General features: G+C 35.7%; 2 protein-coding genes and 1 long non-coding RNA gene across 4 annotated transcripts in view; 2 read left to right on the top strand and 1 right to left on the bottom strand.

Moving 5' to 3' along the window:
• The window catches only part of LOC125830656 (60S ribosomal protein L7a-2-like), a 431,324-nt gene that overhangs the window by 25,374 nt on the left and 392,111 nt on the right, over positions 1 to 13,839 (top strand). The gene's annotated exons all lie outside the window — the stretch shown is intronic.
• The window catches only part of LOC125830726 (uncharacterized), a 165,462-nt gene that overhangs the window by 9,818 nt on the left and 141,805 nt on the right, over positions 1 to 13,839 (top strand). The window lies entirely within an intron of this gene.
• On the bottom strand, positions 10,949 to 13,243 carry LOC125830491 (putative late blight resistance protein homolog R1B-16). Its single transcript, XM_049509691.1, has one exon. The coding sequence runs from the start codon at positions 13,241 to 13,243 to the stop codon at positions 10,949 to 10,951; it is 2,295 nt and encodes a 764-aa protein (XP_049365648.1).

Here is a 13,839-nt window from a genome sequence, read left to right on the forward strand (position 1 = left end):
ACGGTCACCATCCACGGACCGTAGGTCAGACCACGGCCCGTGCTGGTGGTCCGTGGTTCACCACTGCAACCCCTCCCCAGCCAACTCAGAAAATTGGTTAAGTCTCGACTCACGGACGGACCCACGGTCCGTAGATCAGACCACGGTCCGTGGTCTGTGTCCGTGGATCAAGACCTCCTTACCCAGCCTCTGATATGAGCTACGGTTGACCAGCACGGACCGTTGTTCGATCCACGGTCCGTAGGTCTGACCGTAGATCGAAGGTTAGCAGCCAATTAGCTGAAAATTCTGATGGTTCAACTTCAGATGGTCATAAATTTTAGCACAAAATGAATTATGTGTCCCATGACCTATGGTTAGATAGATAATTGAATTATCTTTCCAATGCCACTGAGTTTGCTAAATTCCGACCTCCGAGTAAAACGTTATGCCCGTTTTAGTGAAGGCCTGTCGAACAGGCTTGACTTACGGACGCAATCTACGGACCGTAGATTGACCTACGGCCCGTAGGTCCAATCCGTAGATCACTCCAACAGCAGTTAATTCAGGGGTCCTTTGGTCTTTTCCTATTTTGTTTAACCCCTAAGATACATCGTTTAGACCCTAAATCATGAGGTTTTAATTAGTTTAAGCTTAGAAACATAACTAGAACTTACCTAAGTCAAATCATTAATCAAACTTAGAAGAATTAGAACGCTAAAAGGAGAAAAGATGTCAAGCCCCTCAAAGTTGTCCTCATTATTCATTTAGACACCTCAACTACACCTAGTACCTATTGAACACCTCTACCACCCCAGATTTGAACCGTCTAACCATTCTTTTTTATCACTTTTCATAAACTGTGTGGCGCGTGTATTTAAGCTCCCCACGTGTATCCGACGTGTATAGAATGACCATTTAACAACTACCACGTGTATCCGACGTGTATTTGTATATGTCTTAATTGGGGAAGATTCCTAAATCGTTAACTTTGACAAAACACTTCTCTCTCTCTCTCTTCGCGATTTCTTCCAAATCGAAGCTCTCCATCTTCGCGATTTCCTCCAGATTGAAGTTGGATTCGTCTTGTTCGTGTTACGATCTTGAAGATTTCCTTGTGTAGGTTAGGATTGTTAATGATTTTTACATGCTTTGTTAAATGAATTCCAAAAGGCTAGGGTTTTGTAAAAATATAGGGCTTGTGATTTTTGCGAATATTATGTCCCTTCTTTACTATTACCCCATAGAATATGCTTTAAAGCTTTGTTTTTTAATTGTTGTATGGGTTATATGAGTATATTCCGTTATCTTAAGCTAAGGTTTGTTTGATATTTTGTAGGGCTAACAATTGACCATGGAGGAGATTATATTTAAAAAGATTTACCATAGTGGAATCTTATCCGAGATATCCGTCCCTACTTATGTTGGAAACTGTGTGTCTGCACTCAAGTATATTATTAAGGATCACTTTTCCTATACTAAAGAATTGGGGTATGAAACTGTTGGAGGCTTTTATGTGAAGGATTTATTGAATAAAAAATGGGTCCTAATTACAACTGACCAACATCTCCTACACCTAATTAAAGACTTAAAACATGAGGACACTTTTGAAGTATTTGTATGTCATTTATTAGATGAACCCCTACTTGACGCTGAGGGACCTAGAGGCTATCTAACTAATGTTGGTGGTGAAGGTGTTGATGTTGACCTTGGTGAAGGGGGTGAGGCTATTAACTTAGGTGGAGAAGGTGAGGCTGTTGACCTAACTGGAGAAGGTGAGGCTGTTAACCTTGGTGGTGAGGGTGTTGATGTTAACACTGGTGAAGAGGGTGTGGATGATAACCTAGGTGGAGAGGGTGTGGATGATAACTTACGTGGAGAAGGTGAATCTGATTTTTGAGTAGTGATTCAGATCTAGATATACCTTCAGAAGATGGTTCAAATATTGATGAGGAGTTGAGAGCTTTTACACAAGAAAGAAGAAACAAAAAACAGAGAAAAAAGGCTACTGAATTTAAAGAAATACTAGTTGAAGAGGCTGGTGATATAGATAGAGGTTTTGAGGATCTTGGGAAAAATAAAACTGACAAATATGTAGAAAAATTAGGTGGAAATGAGGATTATATTGATAGCTCTGACTGTTGGAGTGATGATAGTAATGAACAACTAGATGTGGATGTTGTTAGGGGAGTAGATATATCTACTTGAAGGAGAAGCAAAAAAGTTAGGTATGATGAAGATTGTGAAGTTTCAATATTTGAGCTTGGAATGGTCTTTGAGGGTGCAAATCAGTTCAGGAAAGCAGTGGCAGATTATGCTGTATAGTACATGAGGCAGATAAAGTTAAGACCTAATGAAAAACATAGAGTGAGGGTGAAGTGCAAAAATGCTAACTGTAAGTGGTTGTTATATGCTTCCATTGACAGGGACTCAGGTGATTTCATTGTGAAGAACTATCATCTTGTTCACAAGTGTATTCCATTAAACAGGAACAAGTTGTGTAATTCAAAGTTAATTGCTAGAAAGTTTAAGGACAGAATTGTATCTCAACCATACATAAGAATTTGGGAAATTCAAGATTTGGTTAGAAAGACATTGGGTCTTTATGTTGGTAAGACTCTTTGTTACAGGGCTAAACAGAGGATTATAAAGGAAGACATGGGTGATTGGAATGTGGAATTTGCCAGATTATGTGACTATGCAGATATGATCAAACAAACCAGTCTTGGAAGCTCAGGGAATATAAGGTTTTCATGAGGCTGATCTTGAGCCGCCATCCAAGCGCGAATACATTTGTTTAAGAGAACATTTTTGGTGTAGAAAGTCTCAAATTTAGAATCTTTCGCGCACTTGTTGGGTAAAAATTGATAAGGAAACTGAACTAGGAAAGAACCTTTTTGTGTATTTTTATGTGTGCTTTTATGCATTTAAGCAAGGATGGTTGGAGGGATGTAGGAATATAATTGGATTTGATGGTTGTTTTCTCAAGGGAGCTTGTAAGGGTGAGCTATTAGTTACTGTTGGAAAGAATGGGAACAATCAAATGTATCCCATTACCTGGGAAGTTGTGGATATAGAAACAAAACATAGTTGGAGCTGGTTCATAAGATATTTAATTGCTAATCTAAACTTGGGAACTGGTGAAGGTTTGACTATAATGTCAGATATACAAAAGGTATTGATAACACAATTTCTTATATTTTAGTTTTAATTTGATCTTTACTACTTTAATTACTTACTCTGTACATATTTTTTGTTAGGGACTTATTCCTGTCTTGTTAGAGTTGTTACCAAATGTTGAGAAAAGGATATGTGCTAGACATATATGAAGTAATTGGCATGTGAACTGGAAAGGAGAAGAAAGAAGGAAACAGATTTGGAGATGCTCAAAGGCCTCCTTTGAAGTCAAGTTTGGAGAAGAAGTTCATGCAATGTCCAAGCTAGGTAAGAAGGAAATAACAGAGGACTTGCTACATTATGATCCCAGAAATTGGTCTAGGGCTTTTTTCCAAACTCACTCCAAGTGTGATGTTGTAGAAAATAACATGTGTGAGACTTTCAATTCCTGGATCTTAGCTGCTAGACATATATCAATTATTACCATGTTAGAGGATATTAGGCATAAAATGATGAACATACATATAGACATGATCAAATTTGTTGAAACATGGATATCAGACATTGCACCTATGGCAAGGGCAATACTAGAAAGAAACAAGGAGTATTCAAATAACTGTAATGTTCAATGGAATGGGTTGAATGGTTTTGAGATTAGTGAGGGGGAATATTCATTTGTTGTTGACTTGGAGAAGAAGCATTGTGACTGTAGGTTGTGGATGTTAAGAGGTATTCCTTGCCCTCATGCTATTTGTGCTTATTATTACTTGAATCAAGATCCTGATCAACAATAAGATTAGATTTAATAATTCATTTGCATTTTCTGATTATTCTACAAGTTATTCATATATCCTTATTTATGTTATATAGTCTACAATGGGAGGTCCATCACATTCTACTTTTAGAACCACATATGCAACTACGCAAACATCAGTAAGATTGGATTTAATAATTCATTTGCATTTTCTGATTGTTCTACAAGTTATTCATATATCCTTATTTATGCTATATAGTTTACAATGAGAGGTCCATCACATTCTACTTTCAGAACCACATATGCAACTACACAATCAAGTCAACCAAGTTCTGTTTGTGCTGACACAACATCTGTGCCAAGACCTCCTCAAAATAGGGTTCAAGTTGGGACTGGAAGAGGATTGGGAAGAAAAAAAGCTAATGTAAGAGGGACCCCATTTGTTACTGAAAGAGATAGTTCTTCTAGTCAACTGCCACCTTTATCAGGTCACAAGAGACCATACAGTTCTGCCTCATTTGCTGCTGCTATTGATCCTACAACTGGAGCCCAAGTATTTAATGTATGTTCACTTAATATGTTTACTCTGTTTGGTATATATTCTGATAACCATATTATGATCTTACCTTACCTTATCTTACACTTTTTTTGTTATATTACAGCCTGGTACATCAAGTGAGAAGATTCTACATGGACCAACAAAATTAAAGAGTGCTTCACCAACCAATATAGACATTGGCTTTAAACTTCGTGGCCTAAAATGGAAGGAAAAAGATGCAGTCGGTACCTCACAGTTACAACAAATGAAAGCAAACAGGAAAAATTAGAAGTAGTTCAATTGGAAAGTTGTTATATTTTGGCCCATGTTAAAATGGTCTTCAACAACCTACTCTTTAGTTTATTTTGAACACTCGTGTAATGTATTTTTGAACCATGCCTTTGTGTTAGCAAGACTATGTATTTTTGAACCATGCAAGACAATGATTTTTGATTACCTCTCAATGCATTTGTGTTACGTATTTTTCAACCATGACTTTGTGTTATGTATTTTCTAGCCATGCATTTGTGTTATTAGCTCAGTTTTTGAACAACAACTACACTACCTCTCAATGTATTTGTGTTTTTGTCAATAAGAGTAGTCGATCCCAGAACTAATTTCAGAACACAGGGCAAGTTAGAAAACAGAGGCAAGTTACAAAAGAGACATTGATCAATTCACACTGGAAGCTACAAAATTCGACACTGATCAATTCACATTCAAACTTCCAATTTGATACAAAATATGAACTTAATAGACCAATTAAGTACAACACTAATTGATCTAGAATAGCCTCCTAACTATTGCAAAACTAAACAATTAAGTACTACAATCTTGAACTACTATGAACTACACAATAATAAATAACCATTTTATAGTTAGCAGACAAAGAAAAACAATCACAACTCTGTTAAATTTGACATTTTCCCAATCCCTTTGGAGTTTAACTTCCTTGAGCTTCTTGTTCAATACCATTTCTTCTCTTCATTTTCATTCAATTGAAATTTCAAAGAATCCCTTTCTTCTTCAAGCTCTTTCACTTTTCTCTTTAGTCGATCAATCAAATTTTGACCATCTATGAATCTATTCATTAAGGATGATTCATCAGCATTTTCAAGTGACGGATCAATCCATCTAAAATAGCCACATCAACCATTTTCCTACAAACCACATAACAGTAATAAATATACAAACATGTTGATTTTTCAAATAATACAATAACAATAGTTTTTGTTCGAATAATTACAAACCTTTGATGCTTTGCATCCAAAAAATCGACGACCTGGGTTCAATGGAGTCCTCGAAGTTTTCAGTCGACAATAATAACCACACTTACATACATCGACTTCCTCGATATTCACTGAACTTTGCGACATTTGATAAAAGAAAATGGCTTGATTTAGAAGAGAGAAACGTTGGATATTTAGAGAAAGAAGAGAGAATTGGGGATTTAGGGTTCTAACATGGATTTGGGGGAAGAAGAATTGGGGATTTTATATCCAAGTTAAAATTTTAACGTTGGATGTGTTAAATGCAGGGTAAAAAATGGGAGAAAAAACAATTCACGTGCCCCATTTGCGTGAATCACAAATGATTTTCCATGTAGGCAAACAATGCTTAGACGGTTCAAATCTGGGTGGTAGAGGTGTTGAATAGGTATAGGTGTAGTTGAGGTGTCTAAATGAATAATGAGGACAACTTTGAGGGGCCGGAGATGACTTTGGCCTTTGGATTAAGAATGAGTAAGTCTATGACTCTATGCTATGTGTATCGATCTAGGACAATAAAAGAACTTGGAGACTATCACATCCTGTGTTTTCTTCGATTTCTTTTTTGATATTCATAGCTGAAACCCCAAGACAGTTGGTGTAGTCATACAGTTTAATAAGTCGCAGTGTTGGAATATCTGTAAAGCTTGGAGGGATCTCTTTGTAGAAGTAACCATTTCTTATAGACAGCACCTCAAGCACGGGAAATGATTCCTCTGAAGCTTTCAATTCTTCCATCCTCACAAAGTGTAATGCCAAGTATTTGAGTGCAGGGAACTCCACATTTGTGACGTCCCAGCAATTGTGCTTTGTGATCCTCAAAGGAAATCCCCCCTATAAAGTGAGACTTTGAAGCTTCTTCAATCTTGCAATGTTTAAATCATTTCTTTCGTTAAGAAACAACTGTCAATGCACAAATGCCTAAGATTTGAAGGGAAGACAAAGTAGCTCTCCCAACCAACTGAATCCAAGAATCCCCGAGGGCTTATGACTAGATTAAGAGATTGAAGACGAGTATGAACTTCCACTGAGGGAAACAATGGACAACTAGGTAAAGCTTCAACACGGAGGCTGAGTTCTTCAAGATTCGCAAATCTCCACCAAAACCTTGGATTCATATCATCCACACATATAAGATGAGAGTGAAATGTCTTCAAGTTCTCTAGCCTAGTTGTTGAAGTTTCTTCAAAAATTGCTTTATCATTGTCATCCCATACCAAGCAAAGTTTGTTTACATTCAAATGCCTCAGCTTCTTCATTTTCCAGATAGCTGCAGGCGATGTCCTTCTTAATTTAGATGAATGAACAACTAGAGTTTGAAGATCCAACAAGTGAGATATCCACTAGAAATCAAATTCTTCAACAAAAATTTCAAGGTACCTCAAGTGAGTCAGGGATTGTACCGCGATAGGCCAAGAACTTGGCAGATCCTCATAAGGAAAATGCACACCCGAACAAGTCTTAACTTAACAAGTAAAGGTAAAGGATTTGATGCGTTCCATGAGTTGAAATTTGGATGAGCAATGAACTCCAAGGATCTAGAACATTCACCAAAACACTTTGTACTTTCCTTAGACTCAAGCAATGGAATCTTATCAAACTGATATTCATAATGATCTAATTGTTTAACAAGATCATCATGAATATAAACGCATAACCTTGAATTCATAGAACATAAATGCTGATATGGACTGTATGGCACTGTGAGCTGCATAAACTTTTCTTCTTTAAGTTTTATCAAGCAAAACTCACGCACTACATCATGAAGTAAGCACATTTCTATGTCACCATTGATTTTCTTTTGAGAGACCATTACAAGGCTTCTATTAAGTAGATCGTTCAAGAAATTTCGAGATGCTTCCTCCATGTTCTCTGTTTCGACATTCAATACAAACTCTTCAGCCATCCACAACTTCAGCAGATCGTCCACTGCAATCTTATGGTCCTCTGGAAACAATCCCATGTAAAGAAGGCAGTGCTTTAAGTGGCTTTCTAAATGGTCATAACTTGATTGTATTACCTTCATACTCTACTCTTCTAAAGCAAGGGAACTTAAGTCATTTGCAACCTCGAGCCACAAGGATGCCTCTCTTCCTATTTTTGCAATAATTCCAGCAATCAGAACAACCACAAGAGGCAATCCCTTACAGTGTTGGGCAATTTGTAATCCTACTCCCACTAGATTTGAGGGACAATTCTCTCCTCGAAACACTTTCTTCTGCAATAATACCCAACTCTCTTCCATTGTTAGAAATCTAAGAGAATAAGGATCACTACGGTGCTGGAGATGCTTAGCAACTTGTTCAATTCTAGTTGTACCATTACTCTGCATCCGCTTTCACCTCTGGGGAAACATAATCTCAAATCCTCCCATGCCTCTACTTCCCATATATCATCTAACACAATGAGGTATCTCTTGCCTATTAGAATCTTGCGCAGCATGTCAGCTACAGTATCATTCTCCTTGATTTTGCACTCTTTATTTATAGCTTGTTTGAAAATCTCAACCAACAACGTCGTCCTATTATATGCTTGAGACACAGCACACCATACTTTAACATCAAAGTAATTAACAATAGAAGGATTGTTGTACACTTTCCTGGCCAAAGTTGTTTTTCCGAGTCCTGGCATTCCAAAGATTGAGAGGACATCCAACTCCTTTGTTCTTCCAGTCAATTTCTTCATTATAATTTTTGCATCATTCCCAAACCCGACGACTTCATCATCATCAATTGATGGAATGCTGCGTTTGTTGGAAGGCTCTCCAGAAGAAAGAGTTTCCTTTCCACAAGTCTCAACAACATCCATGCCTTGACTAATTAGTAACTCTACCAACATTCAATCTTTCATAAAAGAAATGAAAACAAACATTAACAATCTTAAACTTTTAGAGAAAAAAAAACCCAAACCAAAAAATTATAGTAACAAAGTAAAGTCTTATGAGTCTAAAGGCCACCACTATATAATCAAGCTGAATGAAATGAATAAACCCCTTACTTTAGTAGTTCACTTCTTCTGATCTTAGGATGGAAATGTCTATGAATTGTAATTTCTAACTTAGTATAACAATCTTAGGATCCAAATATATCACATGACATACGAAATCTAACAAAGCAGACCTCGAAAGACAACTAATCAGACAACATAAAGAGAAATAAAACAAAAGAGACACAATAATTTAATATGGATCTCTCAGTTGACCTCAGATAAAGAAATGAGCAATCTATTACCGTATAAAAGATATTACAGAATATTGAAAGAAAAATAACCTCATAAAATTTAGAAATCTGACCTTTCGTTATTGAGAGTGGCAATAGGGGTGATTAGTTGCTCCAAGGTTGCTTAATGCTTTTGGGTTTAGAGAAATCCAAACTCTAAGAAGAATGAAGAGTGATGCTAAAATCTGGATAGGAAGAGAAAAACATACCTAAGTACTTATTTTATTTTTGTTTCTCACCCGGTGTCCGATATCCACATTGGAGTCCGATTAAATCTGAATTTGCGCTAAGAAAGTTTCATATTGGGAGTAAATTGCTTCCTAACAAAGGCGACTCCATACTCAAGGGGGGCTCGAACCCGTGAGCTCTTAGTTAATGAAGAAGGAGTACTTCCCTCTCCACTACAACCTTATTGGTCATACTAAGTACTTATTATTATTGCATGTTTTGCGCCCCAATATTAATTATTTATTTTTTAAGATATAAGACTATAGACTAATTAATATAAATATTGTGATAAAATATTTATATTTTTTAAGATAGGTGCATAATTTTAAATGAATAAATAAAAATGATGGAGCGATTACATGCTAATTAAACAAATATTGTAAATAGTGCTACATAAGATGTTAATAATCATACACGTTAAGTTGGCATACCAATAATCATTTTTAATTTTCTACGTCTGGCTAAAATTTAAAACTCCCAATCAACAACAGCTGTATGTACAGTGTGCCGGTACCTCCATGTTATTTTCTTGAGAAGATACTTTTGTACCTTTTTTTTTTATCGTAAATTTTTTTAATTGTCATAATTTTCTTTTTATTTATATATAAAAAGAATGAATTAATTAAAATATACTAATTGACGTTAAAATAAATATTATACTGCTCTAAATAATAAAAAAATCATATATTAAAGTTAAAAGTTATTTGAACAAATATGAATCTTTCTTTAATGTTTTTAATTCTTTTATTTATTTATATATTTATTTTGATTACCACATTATATTGTCACTACAAAATTCCTAAAAGAAAGTATATTTGAGCCATTAGATATCAGAAAATAAAATATGGGTTTTTTTTATACCAAAATTCAGGTGAAGTTATGATGGCAAAATTCCTGATTTCCCCAACATTTTATTTTGTTTCCTAACGTTTAACATAGTGACTGACATAGATTTAGCATGTATAAAATGATTATACTATTTGAGATGAAAACAACGATCAGGAGAATATATATATTTTTTTTCAGATCTTATGTGTAAAAATGAATATCGATAGTAAGAACGTCATAGAACTAGAAAAATTTGTAAATAGCATACAAAATCAATTCCTCTGTTAAGAGCATGCTGTTGCAACAGTACTACAATTCATTCTTGTGCTACATCAATACTGTACACAACAATAGCAGCACAAATAACTAAGCACTTTCACAAATTTATCCTTTTTTTTTCCTCACCTGGTGTTTGGAGCTGCGATTAAATCGCGCTCTGCGGGGCTCTTTTGAGGGTGATGCTCCCAACTTAATTTTCTCCATTACTCAGGGCTAGCCCTCGAATCCGAAACCTCTAATTAAGAGTGGAGCACTCCACTAGTGTAATTGAACTTTGATTAAATTTTAGTTAGAACAGAAGTAAATAGCATGTTTAGTTAAATTTTTCAATGAGATTATTTTTTTTTAAAAAAATGTAATTTTCAAAAAGAAAATACTTTTAGTGAAAAAGCCGTTAGTGTTTGTTAATTAATTTAAAAACATTTTTAGTCAACAATTAATATTTAACCAAACTTTAAAAAAATGTTTCTAAGTATATTATCTCAAAAGTACTTTTTTGTGAAAAATATTAATTTAGTATGTGAAAACAGTTTGTGCTGCTCCAAAAGCATTTATTTTCTCTCAAAAGCATAACCAAACATCTCATATTTTGAAATTGACCTCTCAAAGACTTGCAAAGTTGAATTGCAATCCCAGCTTCCAAGTTAAAAAGTTTCCTAATAAAAAAAAACAGATAATAATGTGACAATACAGAAGTGGAAATAGAGCAACTTTGAATTGCTTCTAAATACATTTATTTTTATTTTACAACTACAACATGGAGACTGTCACATCCAGTGTTTTCTTCAATTTCTCTTTTGATATTCATAGCTGAAACCCCTAGAGAGTCGATGCAGTTAGTCAGTTCAATACGTGTTAGTGTTGGAATATCCGCAAAGCTTGGGGGGATCTCCTTGATGAAAACTCCATTTATAACTAACTTCTCAAGCACAGGAAAGGATTCCTCTGAAGCTTTCCATTCTTTCATCTGCATAAAGAATAATCCCAAGTATTTGAGTGCAGGAAACTCCACATTTGTGACATCCCAGCAACAGCTCCGAAACGTCTGTAATCTCACATCAGGAAATCCCATTAATAATGTGAGACTCTCAAGCTTCTTCAATCTTGCAATGTTTAAAACCATGTCTTCCGTAAAGAAACAACTGAAAAGGAACAAATGCCTAATATTTGAAGGGAACACAAAATACCTCTCCCATCCAACTGAATTGAACACTTTATTAAATGAGAACATCAGAGAAACAGACTGAAGGTGAGTATGAACTTCTGGTATGGGAAACAAAGGAAACTTAGGTTCATCTTCAACTTTGAGGCTGAGTTCTTCAAGATTCGGAAACCTCCACCACAACCTTGCATTCACATTATCCAACCGTATATCACAAATATGAAAAGTCTTCATGTTCTCTAGCATAGTTGTTGAAGACTCTTCAAAACTTCCTTCGTCATTAATGTCTTCCCATACCACCGGAAAACTGTCTATATTCACATGCCTTAGCTTCTTCATTTCCCATAAAGTAGCAGCCCTAATACTCTTATTACTTGACTTGACCTGCAGAGTTTGGAGATTGTGTAGGTGTGATATCCACTCCAATTCAAATTGTCTGACATAAAGTGCAAGGTACCTCAACTCAGTTAGTGATTGAATTGCAGTAGCCCATGAATCTGGCAACTCCACATCCATCAAATGCAATGCCCGAACAAATCTTAATTTAACAAGTAAATCTAAAGGATTCCAATATTGGTTATTCCATGTATTGAGTTTTGGATGAGCAATAAACTCCAAAGAATTTGTTTCCTTGAAATCCAGCATTAGAATCTTATCCAGCTTGTAGTCGGGATGATCTAATTGTTTAACAAGATCATCATGAATATAAATGCATAACCGTGATTCCGTGGAATACAAATGTTGATATGGATTGTATGGCATTGGGAGCTGCATATATTTGTCTTCTGTGAGTTTTCTCAAGCAGAACTCACGCACTACATCATGAAGTGAGCAATATTGTACATCACAATTAATTCTCATTCCGGAGACCATTACTAGGCTTCTGTTAAGCAAATCACTCAAGCAATTTCGAGATGCTTCCTCCATGTTCTCTGTTTCGACATTCAATACAAACTCTTCAGCCATCCACAACTTCAGCAGATCGTTCACTGGAATCTTATGGTCCTCTGGAAACAATGCCATGTAAAGAAGGCAAGGCTTTAAGTGGTCTTCTAAATGGTCATAACTTGATTGTATTACCTTCATACTCTGCTCTCCTAAACCAATGGAACTTAAGTCACTGGCAACCTTCAGCCACAAGGATGCCTCCTTATCCATTTTTGCGATCATTCCAGCAATCAGAACAACCACAAGAGGCAATCCCTTACAGTGTTGGGCAACTTGTAACCCTGCTTCCAGTAGATCCGGGGGACAACTCTCTCCTCGAAATACCTTCTTCTCCAATAATTCCCAACTCTCTTCGGACGTTAGAAAGCTAAGAGAATAAGGATCACTGTGGTGCAGAAGGTGCTTAGCCACCTGTTCAATTCGTGTTGTGACCATTACTCTGCTTCCATATTCACCTTGAGGGAAACATATTCCCAAATCATCCCATGCCTCGACATCCCAAATGTCATCTAATACGATGAGGTATCTCTTGCCAATTAGAACCCTGCGCAACATGTCAGCTACATCGTCGTCCTCTTTGATTTTGATCTTATCATTTGTAGCTTGTTTGAAAATCTCAACCAATAAAGTCCTCCTATTATATGCTTGCGACACAGCACACAATGATTTAACATCAAAGTAATTAACAATAGAGGGATTGTTGTACACTTTTGTTGCCAAAGTTGTTTTACCGAGTCCGGGCATTCCAAAGATGGAGATAAGATCCCGCTCCTTTGTTCCTCGTATCAATTTCTTCATTATAATTTCTGCATGTTTCTCAAAGCCCACAACTTCATCATCATCATAAATTGATGTAAGACTACGTTTGGTGGAAGGTTCTCCAGCAGAAAGAGTTCCTTTTCCACAAGTCTCAAGAACTTCCATGCCTTGAATTGATTGCTTTGTCACCCTAATTTCATAAAAGAAAGGGAAACCACATTATTTCATAACTTAGAGAAGAAAAAAACCAAAACCAAGGCACATTTATATGATCTGTTAAAAGGTTTGGATCATATTATTGCCGTTTGGAAAAAGACATGTAAAATCATTTTTTTTTACCTCAATAAGACTCAAACAACTTTTAACAGATAAACTAAATGAGTTTTTTCAAGTCTCATGTGTCACCGATATGTAATCAACATGAATAAAAGGAATTTTCTTCCCGTTACTGGAAGTATTAATTCCAGGCAGCCCTCCTCCTTGCTAGTCTGTGTGAGCCTTTTTTTTTTTTTTTTTTTTTTTCTTTTTTTTCTTTTTGGCTAGGAGGGTGTTTAATTAGACAAAATATCTATTTCTTCAAAAATGAGTTAATATCCTAAAAGATGACTCAACTATGAGAATTGATATAGTAAAGTTATTAAACTTTGTTTGATATCTTCCAAAATCACTTAACTTACGGTATTTATCTTCCAAAACAACTCAACTAAATTAATAATTAAATAAAATTTGACATGACAAAATAATTATTTTTTTATTATGTC

This window comes from Solanum verrucosum, unplaced genomic scaffold (assembly GCF_900185275.1).
Source record: "Solanum verrucosum unplaced genomic scaffold, falcon-dt-bn FXZP01000102.1, whole genome shotgun sequence".
In the NCBI taxonomy this organism is placed as follows: domain Eukaryota; kingdom Viridiplantae; phylum Streptophyta; class Magnoliopsida; order Solanales; family Solanaceae; genus Solanum; species Solanum verrucosum.